At 51.0% G+C, this 10656-nt stretch overlaps 1 protein-coding gene across 1 annotated transcript; it reads right to left on the bottom strand.

Annotated features, from left to right (window-relative positions):
- Positions 1–6495: 6495 nt before the first annotated feature.
- Positions 6496–7653, bottom strand: LOC125136612 (relaxin-3 receptor 1-like). Its single transcript, XM_047797460.1, has one exon. It carries the CDS (start codon positions 7651–7653, stop codon positions 6496–6498), a length of 1158 nt encoding a protein of 385 aa, XP_047653416.1.
- Positions 7654–10656: the final 3003 nt, after the last annotated feature.

Raw genomic sequence — 10656 nt, 5'->3', positions numbered from 1 at the left:
GCCTCTATCACAAGCCACTTTTTTTTTTTTTTTGGCTTTTTAGGGCCGCATTGGCGGCATATGGAGGTTCCCAGGCTGGGGGCTAATTGGAGCTGCAGCTGCCGGTCTACACCACAGCCACAGCAACACAGGATCTGAGTTGCGTCTGGGACCTGCACCACAGGTCATGGCAACGCCGGATCCTTAATCCACTGAGTGAGGCCAGGGATTGAACCTGCAACCCATGGTTACTGGTTGGATTCATTTCTGATGTGCCGCAATGGGAACTCCCATCACAGGCCACTTTGAAAGAGCTGTCCACATTTTCAGTTTCTAGCTTCTCCCTCTCCCCTCTAGCTGCTAGAATCTGACTTTCTTCAGCCAGCCTCTTCCATCTCTCAGGAGTTGGAATTCAGCCAAGGGCAGCCTTGCATAGTTCAATGGTCAGCCTTCATTTCTCGTACAATGTCTTGAAGTGTCTGCTTTAGCCCAAGGCCACCCTCCTTTGCAAACTCCACACCTACAAAGGCTTCTGGAATAGTTACCCTCTCAGTTCCTATTAAGATAAAAGAGATGTTGTGGAAGGCAGTGAGCCCTGAGCTGCCTCCACATTCACTCATATAATTTCTGCCTTTTTCCCCCCTCTTTATGGCTGCCCTGTGGCACATGGAGTTCCATGGTCAGGGATCAGATCCGAGATGCAGTTGCGACCTAAGCTGTAGCTGCAACAACACTGGATCCTTAACCCACTGTTCCAGGCTGGGGATCAAACCTGCATCCCAGTGTTTCAAGATGCCGCCAATCCTGTTGCATCACAGTGGGAACTCCTCATTTCTGTCTTGCTTAACTCCAGTCTGATAACTCATAGTAGAGGCAGGCAGGGGGGCAGGCCTGGGATGATGTCAGCTCTGTTGCTGATTGACTCTATGCCACTTGTCTACATGGAGCCTCAGTTTGCTCCTCCATGAAATGGGCATAATGTGACTTGGCTCCCAAGGATGCTGTGAGAATGAATGGAGATGATGACCTAAAGGAGGTCTGGAGAATGTAATAGATTGGACAAAGGTGGGTTCCAGAAAAGGCCCAGGCTAGCTGGCCCAGTCCACAGGACCTTGGATTTTAGGAGTGGTCTCCTGGAATGCACAAGAGGCTTTGGAAGACTCTGCTCAGGCTGAGGGAAGGGGGAAAGAGACGAAAGACCACCTCATACACAGGCAAACAGGAGAGCGAAGGCCTGCGCAGCAGTGCTCACGCAGTCAGCGGGCATTTATTGACAACCTACTGTATAAGCAATACAAGCACACCTCAGACAAGGATATCTACAATTTGTAACTGAAGAAGAAATGCAGACCTACTAAGCATTGAGTTTGCTGTCCTTCATGGGCAGAGCACTGTGTAGGGGACCAGGGAGTCCTGTGTGCCCTCCCTCATCCTCCAGGGTGGGCAGAGGAGCTGCAGGAATGTCAGCAGAGTGGAGAACTAAGAGCCAAAACAGACAGAGAAGGGGCTTGGGGCACACAAGGGAGGGGTGCAGAGTCAACACAAGGGTCTCCAGAACGTTCACAGAGTAGGCTGGGGTTGAGGAGAGATCTAGAACATCTTCCTGGGGTTCCAACCCTTGGAAGAAGGCTCTGTGGAGGCCCTGGGAGTGAGGGGACTTGGAAGAGAAAGAAAAGCTCTGCTGCCCCTCTGTCTTTTCTTTTTCTTTTTCTTTTTTTTTTTTTTGTCTTTTTGCCTTTTCTAGGGCTGCTCCTGCGGCATATGGAGCTTCCCAGGCTAAGGGGTCCAATCGGAGCTGTAGCCGCCAGCCTACACCAGAGCCACAGCAACTCAGGATCCGAGCCGTGTCTGCGACCTATACCACAGCTCACGGCAACGCCGGATCCTTAACCCACTGAGCAAGGGCAGGGATCGAACCTGCAACCTCATGGTTCCTAGTCAGATTCGTTGACCACTGTGCCACGACGGGAACTCCTGCTCCTCTGTCTTAAAGGGAAGAGAGGAAGGTGGCCTGGGTCAGGAGGGACTAGACCAGTTGGGCTGTGTGACTCAGGGTGGGGTGCAGAGAGGCAACTTGCCCTCCTCAGGGAAGAATTCAGCAGGAAAGCTTGCTGAGGCTGAGGTGCCAGGGCCCTGCTGCTATAAAGGCCAGTGGGTTGGGAGTTCCCAATATGGTATAGCGGGCTAAGAATATGACTGCAGCAGCTTTGACTGCTGCAGAGGCATGGGCTTGATCCCTGGCCCAGTGCCATAGGTTAAAGGATGTGGCTTGGGTCACAGCTGTGGCTCAGATTCAATCCCTGGCCTGGGATTTCCACGTGCTGTGAAAATGGGCGGGGGGGTGGGGTGGGCAGTGGGTCATTTCTGTAAGCTGAGGATGCCTTTCAACCAGCCAGCCACAACCTCCTGGCACAGGGTCCACGGCTGTACATCTCTGCCCACTTGGAGCGGTTTCAGAGGTCTGAGTAATCCCTCATCCCTCTCCCCTATGTGCCATTTAGGGGGCTGGGATGTGCTGGGATCACGACAGTATCAGATGTCCTCAGGATTCATCCAGGCCATCTGTCCCCCCTCCTCCCCTCCTCTCTAGCATCTGACACCGCAGCCAATCCAGCATCCGTTCACCCATTCAGAGCACCTCTTCTTCTGCAAGCGCTTGGCTCCTCTGTCCCCTCTGTGCCCAGGACACAAGTTGTCATTTGGCCTCTTTGAGCATTTTAACATCTTTCTTGGCATAAGGCAGATTAGCCAATAGTGGTTAAGAGTTTGGGCATTGAGGAGTTCCGTCATGGGTCAGTGGTTAAAGAATCTGACTAGCATCCATGAGGACACAGGTTTGATCCCTGACCTCACTCAGTGGGTTAAGGATCTGGCGTTGCTATGGCTGTGGTGTTGACCCCTAGCCTGGGAACCTCCATATGCCACGGGTGCAGACCTAAAAAGCAAAAAAAATTTTCCTTTTTTTTTTTAGGACCACACCCACAGCATATGGAGATTCCCAGGCTAAGGGTCTAATCGGAGCTGGAGCTGCTGGCCTACACCACAGCCACAGCAACAACACAGGATCTGAGCCGTGTCTTCAACCTACACCACAGCAATGCCAGATCCCTAACCCACTGAGCAAGGTCAGGGATCGAACCTGTGTCCTCATGGATGCTAGTCAGATTCATTAACCGCTGAGCCACGATGGGAACTCCAAAAGCAAAAAAATTAAGAGTTTGGGCATTGGCATTGAGGAGCTGCAGTTTGAAATGCTTGCTGTGCCACCTCACAGGCTGTGTGACCTTGGGCAGTTCCTTCACTTATGAGAGCCTTCATTTCCTCCTCACAATGTGAAAAACACTGCACACCTCAAAATCCTTTGTGAGGACCCAGCACACGCAGAGCACATTGCATACCTCATTGCCAAGTGCTCCCCAAGGGCAAGCTCGTTGGTCTTCTTGAGGTACAAGCTCTGGGGCTTGTTCTTTTCCTCAGAATTTTCACTTATTCCGCACTTCCGTGTGTGCATTTCCCTCATTTCCCCTCTTCTCGACATAAAATGATGATTCTTCTCGCTCACCTTTTCCAGACAGTTTTCTCAGAGTTTCCTGTCCCTGTGTCTTCCTCCTCCTGTCCCCTCAGCAAGGAGGTCAGGACCCTGATGAATGCACCCTGGGGAGCTGTCTTTCTGGGGCACATCTGAGTCCTGATTCCACACACAAGATAGTTGCGAGGGAAGCCTCAGGAGTACTGGCTGAGGAGTTCCCTTCATGGCTCAGTGGAAATGAATCTGACTAGTAACCATGAGGACACAGGTTCGATCCCTGGCCTCGCTCAGTGGGTTAAGGATCCGTCGTTGCCATGAGCTGTGGTGTATGTCGCAGACTCGGCTCGGATCCTGCGTTGCTATGGCTGTGGTGTAGGCCAGCAGCTGTAGCTCTGATTCAACCCCTAGCCTGGGAACTTTCATATTACATGGGTGCAGCCCTAAAGAGTCCAAAAAAAAAAAAAAAGTGCTGGCTGAGAGCTGAGCACACGTCCAAGACTACCAATACAGGTATTTTATCTGCTCCTCCACAGGAGTCACAGTCCCATTCCGGGTGAGCAACATACTTTTACGGCATGAGCCAGTGAAAGTTTATCCTGAGCCAGGAAACAGTTCATAAGAACAAAGAGTTATATGAACTGTGTGGTGACAAGAAATGACCCTAAAAACAGTTTACAAGTGAAGAGTGGTTAGAAAAGAACAGAGAGGGGGTAAAAACTAATCATTGAATTATCAACCCACTCATTTTATAGATGAAGAAATTGAGGCTCAGAGAGGCAAAGTGACTTGCTTAAGGTCACGCAGCAAGCTCGGAGCAGGGGCTTCTGACCAGGCTGACTCCAAGCTGAATGTCTTTCTCCCACATTCCATGGTCTACTCTATGGTATTTATGGAGTCATTAGTGTAACTTTCCTAAAATACTCTTTTTTTTTTTTTGGTCTTTTTGCCTTTTTCTAGGGCTGCACTATGCCAAAGCCACAGCAATGCGGGATCCGAGCCGAGTCTGTAACCTACACCACAGCTCACGGCGACACCGGATCCTTAACCCACTGAGCGAGGCCAGGGATCAAACCTGCAACCTCATGGTTCCTAGTCGGATTCCTTAACCCCTGAGCCACGAAGAGGACTCCATAAAAGATTCTTTTAACAGAATGAAATGAACATTGTCCTTAGGTTCTATTTAATAAGCTATTATTTCTGATTTAGAGCACACAGGTCTCATGTTCTCTTGGGAGAGCACCCCTGCGTCCCATCCTTTTAGTTCTTAGGGTTGGTCTTGTGGACAACAGGGGATGGGCTGCAGGAAGAGAGGTGAAAACTGCTCTAGAGGCTCCTTTTCCCTCCTGTTGCTCCCACAAAACACATTCCTCTGCACATAAAGGAGAAATGAGCTGCATTTTAAAAAATGACCCATTTTTAAAATAACACTGAGAAAAATAATCAAGGCTTGGAGCTACCAATGAAGCACTGCAGTTCTTTGCTTTCCAAAGTCTTATTTTCTTTCTAAGTGGACAGGTACTCTGAGGAATAGATTCTTTGTGTTGTGGTACTTTAGAGGAATAATAGTATCACCCACACCAGGCCTAGGGACTCTCATTCCATCAGGTGCTCCCTGTGGGTTTCACCCCCTTCTTCTGGTTGCTCTCGGATGACAAATCTGGAGACATTTGAGTTGACCCAAAGTCCTGCATGGGCGCCTGGCTTGGACATCAGGCAGTGCAGGATAGGCTTTTTCCCCCCTCTATCTTCAAGCATCAAGTCTTCCTCTATCAGTGGCATCTGGCGTGAAATTGATGAGCAAGTCTTTGCAAGGATGCAAATACGAATTCTGACCTCTGACCACCTAATCTCAACTCATATGTGCTGAGAATGCTTTATGGTGGTGGCTCTGCATTGATATGAGTATGAAGTGCTTCCTACCAGAGAAGGGATTTAAATCAGTCACCCTGTGATTTATCTTTAGGGTGCATTTGGGGAGCAGGGGGAATAGATGCCGACTGCTAATGTCTACATCATGCCAACTCTGAAGCTACACTCTCATCTGTCCCATATCAGTTACAGGGCCTCCAGACTCAAAGGGATTGCTGAAATCATCTAGCAGCTCCACAGCCACTTCTGATGCCATCAGTCCTGTTCCCATCAGTCTCTGTCATAATAACTCCATGGACAGGGAGCTCACTATTTCATGATGCTCAGGTGCTCAAAAATGGGAAAAGTCTGTAGTAATGAGGGATGGAAATCTGCTTCTCGTGACTTATCTCCCACAGGTCCCAGTTCTGCCCTATGTGGCCGCTTAGGCCACTACTGCCCCCTGACCCCCGTCAAGCTGCACAACTCCAGGCTTTCTGGCTACTCCTTGCAGCCAGTCTTCATGCAGTAGCTAGCTCTAGCATGCTCAGATTTCATAGCATACTCCTGCATGAGTGAGGTTGGGGTCAGCCAAGTCCCCAGGGTCTAGAGAAGCAAGTAGCAGGCAGGGCTTGCAGACAAAGGCTCAGAAATCTGGAGCCATCAAGGGCCGCCTGCTATCCCTGAAGTCCCTCCACCTAGGTTTCCAAAAACAGCCCAGACCCCTCTCTTATAGCTTCCTTATAAAAATGAAAAGGGAAACATAAAGCAGGAGTCAGATTAAGTCCTTAAATGGAGCTCACACTGTTTGAAGAGGTTGTGCCAGGAGGATGAAAGGGCTGGATGTAGCGAGGTCCCCACAGTTGATCCAATCCCCACCTCTCCTTGAAGGAATGAGGAAACTTAGCCCAGGGAGGAAGGGATTCACCCTGGGTCATGCAGAAGGTTAGGGGCAACTCTCAGTCTCCACTGCCAAAGGGCCAATACAGCCCCTCCAATCGACCCCAGAACACAGACCCTGAAGGCAGACACTGCTGCCTGACTTCATTGGCCCAGTCCCAGGTGACATAATCTGCCCCATGACTCTTGGTACAATAGAGCGGAGGGTGGTTCTTACTGAGAGGTGTACCTCTCTGTCCTCAGGCCTGGTGGGAGAGCGCAGTAGCTGGGGCACGGCTGTCCGGACCAGGTCGGAGGTCTGCGGGGGGCTTGGCCCAGCCGCACAGCTTTTGCAGGCCCTGGCGGAAGTCGCTGCGCAGCAGGCAGTAGAGCAGCGGGTTGAGGCAGCTGTTGGAGTGCGCCAAGCAGATGGACACTGGGAAGAGGTAGGCCTGCGCCAGGAAGTAGGCACGGTCCCAGGGCAGGGCATTCAGCTTGATCAGCGCTCCCCAGAGTGTGAGTGCTTGGTTGGGCAGCCAGCAGAGCTCAAAGGTCAACAGCACGCAGGCCAGCGTCCGGGTAACCTGGGAGCGTCGTCTGGGCCAGACCCCCGATGGCCAGCGTGCCCGCCGCCGCCGCAGGAAGCGCAGGAGCAGCAGTGAGCAGGTGCCCAGAGTGGCCAGTGGCAGCACGAAGGCCACGGCGATCTTTTGCAGGTGGTAGAAGGCCAGCCAGTTGGGACCTCCGTCGGGGAAGCGCAGCAGGCACAAGCGTTCATCTCCCACTCTGGCCGCTGTGGCAAACAGGGCGGTGGGCGCGGTAGCCAGGACTGCGATGGCCCAGAGCAGGCAGCACACGCAGACAGCCCATGGGGTTCCGGGCTGGCGAGGACGCAGCGCATTTGCCACCGTGCAGTAACGCACCACGCTCATGGCGCTGAGGAAGAAGCTGCTGGCGTACATGTTGAACACGGTGAGGGTCAGCACCACCTTGCACATGGCACCCCCGAAGGGCCAACTGAAGTCGCGCACCGTGTCCGCGGCCCAGAAGGGCAGCGTCAGGACGAACTGCAGGTCAGTGGCTGCAAAGTTGAGGAGGAAGCAATTGAGCAGGGAGCGGCGGCGTCGCTGTTGGGCCCGCACCGGGACCAGCACCAGCGTGTTGCCCACCAGCCCAACAGCGCACAAGGCCAGGTAGGCTCCTGCGATCAGGGCGCGCAGCGCCAGCGTCGCTCCGGCCCCTGCCACTCCCTCGAGGCGGTCCAGGCTGCCCGGACCCCAGGCCAGGCGGGTGCTCTCAGATCCGTTGTCCGCCGAACTGTTAGTAGGCAGCCCCAGCGGCGCGTCTCCCAGCCAGTTGAGGGGGAGCACAGCCCCGACGGCGCGGGCGATGCGGCAGCTGCCTCGGACTGATGCCATCGCCCTTGGTGGTGCGCAGTGGTCTGCTTAGGTCCACCCCGAGGCCAGTAGCCCGGCCGAGAGCTAGGAGTGTTTAGGTCCTCGCGGCAGCATTTTTAAAAAGCTGGGGGGCGCCCCGCTGGCCAGCGATTGGCCAGTTGCACCCTAAGAGCTTCCAAGCCGCATTTATATTGGCTACTTATTCGCCTTCGATTTCCTGGAGAACTGAGGACACTCCGCCAGGGTGGAGGCTGGGTACTGAGACCTGCAGGCTGGTCTCCGCCAGAAAAAAGGCTTCTGAGATTCAGGTGGGCACACGGCCGCTGCTGTGGGTAGGTGCGTGAAGATGCAACCCTAGCAACAGAGCGCCTCCGGCAGCCGCTCACACTCAGGGCTGGAGGAGAGGGGTTCAGACAGATTTTGCCTCCAGAGGCACCGCACACCTCCACATTTACCCTGTGGGCCCCCCACCTCACCCTGAGATACACAACAGGAGACCGCGGAGGGTTCCGACACCCGACAGCAGGGCCTGGCGGACCCTCTGGCCTCCAGTCCTTCTCCTTTGGACCCCCCGCCCAGTCCCCGGCTTCTCTTGATAAGGGCATTTCTCTAACTGTGCTTTAGCATTGGGTACCCCTCATCCCCACTCCCATTCTGTTCTGTTCTCTTCGTGCCAGATATCTACTTCCCAAGGCCAGATTTTTGAAATCAAATGTCACCTCCTCAGAAAATCCTTCGCTCAACCACCTCCTTCTTTACTTCCGAAAATATTTATTGTATACCTTCTACGTGCTAGGCACCTTGCTAAGTACTGGGGATGCAGTTATGCACATGGAATATATTTTCTGCTGGGAGAGGAAGATAAATAAATAAATAAGATGAACTCATAAAGAGGACAGTATTATCACCAGGATAATAACTCAGTGAGTGATAAAGCAGGAGGTGCAAGGGAGGGGGTTTAAGGATGAGCGGGTTCCCAGGGAGAGAGGAGATCATTGTCCCCTTTATGTTACTTACCAGTTGTGTGTCCTGGGGCTAATTTATTAACTGTGGCGGTCTGCAAAGGATGATAATGACAACCTCTGGCCAAGGTCATGGGAGAATTCATCAAGCTAATGAGGGAAAGCCCTCAGCTCTGCCTGCTGTGGAGCCTTGCTCCTCCTTTTCCTCCTCCTCCTTACTGAGAGGCCAGCTGACCTCCTGTTTTGCTGAAGGCCCTCTCAGCAAGTCTCCATTGGAGAGCCTACTCTCCGGAGTCCATTCCCTCTTTCCTATCCTCATGGGGAACATCGGCGCAGCATTCCCCCCCCCCCCCCCCCCCCGGGAGCTGGTTCCCAGAGTCTCTTATCTTTGATCAATGACCACAGGCATATTCATTTCCAGGCCTCCCTTGCCCAGGAGACAGAGAATCAGCAATAAGTGGGATTCTCTGTCTAGTGGCCAGAAAAGAGGAATTAACCCAATTACCCAGCTCTAGTCTGGGCCAGAACCCAGATGAACTGGTAATGTGATAGAAAGTTTGAAAAATTAGTTGTATTTTCCCAGGATTTCCCAGTGGGCCCACATGGCCCAGATGTTTTTCTTCCTGATGAGAGTTGTCAGTGAGTGCCAGGTAGTCTGGGTTGCTAGTCTCTGTGCCCTGGTCACTAGCTTGCTGTGTGATTTGGGGCAAGTGACTTACCCTCTCTGGTCTCAGTTTTCTCATCTATAAAATGGCTCTTGTTGTTCTCACATTTTGAGTTCTCTATGTACGTCTCATCTTATTCATTCATGTCTTTTGGGATGCTTCAGCCCAGGATCTTTTCTCCCCTCAGCAGTCAGAAGGTGAGTCAGATCACAGCAAGCCCCTGAATAAAACCCTCCATGTCATCTTATCCTGTTTAGAATAAACTCTTCACTCCCTCCTGACCAGCAGGCCTCTTGCCTGATCTGATGCCGACTCACCTCTCTAATCTCATCTGGTAGCCCTCCAGCCCCCACCCTGCTCTGTGCTAGGCTCCACCTGCATTGACCTCTGCTGTCCCTCCAGGGTGCCACATGATTTCCAGCCTCCAGGACTTGCTCTCTGCCTGGTGTGCTTTCCCCAGTGTATCCCAAGATGGGCTTCTTCCTTTAAAAAAAAAATTTTCAATTAAAAAAATTAATTTATATTTATTGAAATATAGTTGATTTGCATTGTTTCAGGTGTACAGAAAAGTGATTCAATTATACTTATTTATATGTTCTTTTTCAAATTCTTTTCCATTATAAGTTATTAGAAGGTATTAAATATAGTTTCCTGTGCTATAGTAGGTCCTTTTTCTTTTTTTTTTCTTTCTTTCTTTCTTTCTTCTTTTTTTTTTCTTTGTCTTTTTGCCTTTTCTAGGGCTGCTCCTGGGAGGTTCCCAGGCTAGGGGTCTAATCAGAGCTGTAGCCGCCGGCCTACACCAGAGCCACAGCAACGCGGGATCTGAGCCTCATCTGCCACAGCTCACGGAAACGTCGGATCCTTAACCCACTGAGCAAGGCCAGGGATCGAACCCACAACATCATGATTCTTAGTCAGATTCCTTAACCACTGAGCCATGACAGGAACTCCGGTCCTTTTTCTTTATCTAGTTTATATATAATAGCATGTATCTGTTAACCCCAAATTTCTTATTTATCTTCCCCCCTTTTAGTAAGCATAAGTTTGTTTTCTATGTCTGTGAGTCTATTTCTGTTTTGTAAATAAGTTCATTTGTATCATTTTTTTTTAGGTTCTGCATAGAAGTGATATCATATGACATTTGTCTTTTTTCATCCGACTTCACTTAGTATGATAATCTTTAGGTCCACCCATGATGTTACAAATGACATTATTTCATTCTTTTTATGGCTGAGTAATATTCTATTGTGTGTGTGTGTGTGTGTGTGTGTGTGTGTGTTTATCACATGTTCTTCATCCATTCCTCTGTCAATAGACATTTAATTTGCTTCCATGTCTTGGCTATTGTAAATAGTGCTGCTATGAAAATTTGGGTGAATATATCTTTTTTATTTAGA

This window comes from Phacochoerus africanus, chromosome 9 (genome assembly GCF_016906955.1).
Source record: "Phacochoerus africanus isolate WHEZ1 chromosome 9, ROS_Pafr_v1, whole genome shotgun sequence".
NCBI lineage: Eukaryota > Metazoa > Chordata > Mammalia > Artiodactyla > Suidae > Phacochoerus > Phacochoerus africanus.
The sequence above is the reverse complement of the archived record's forward strand: the minus strand, read 5'-3'. Positions and strand labels throughout refer to the sequence as shown.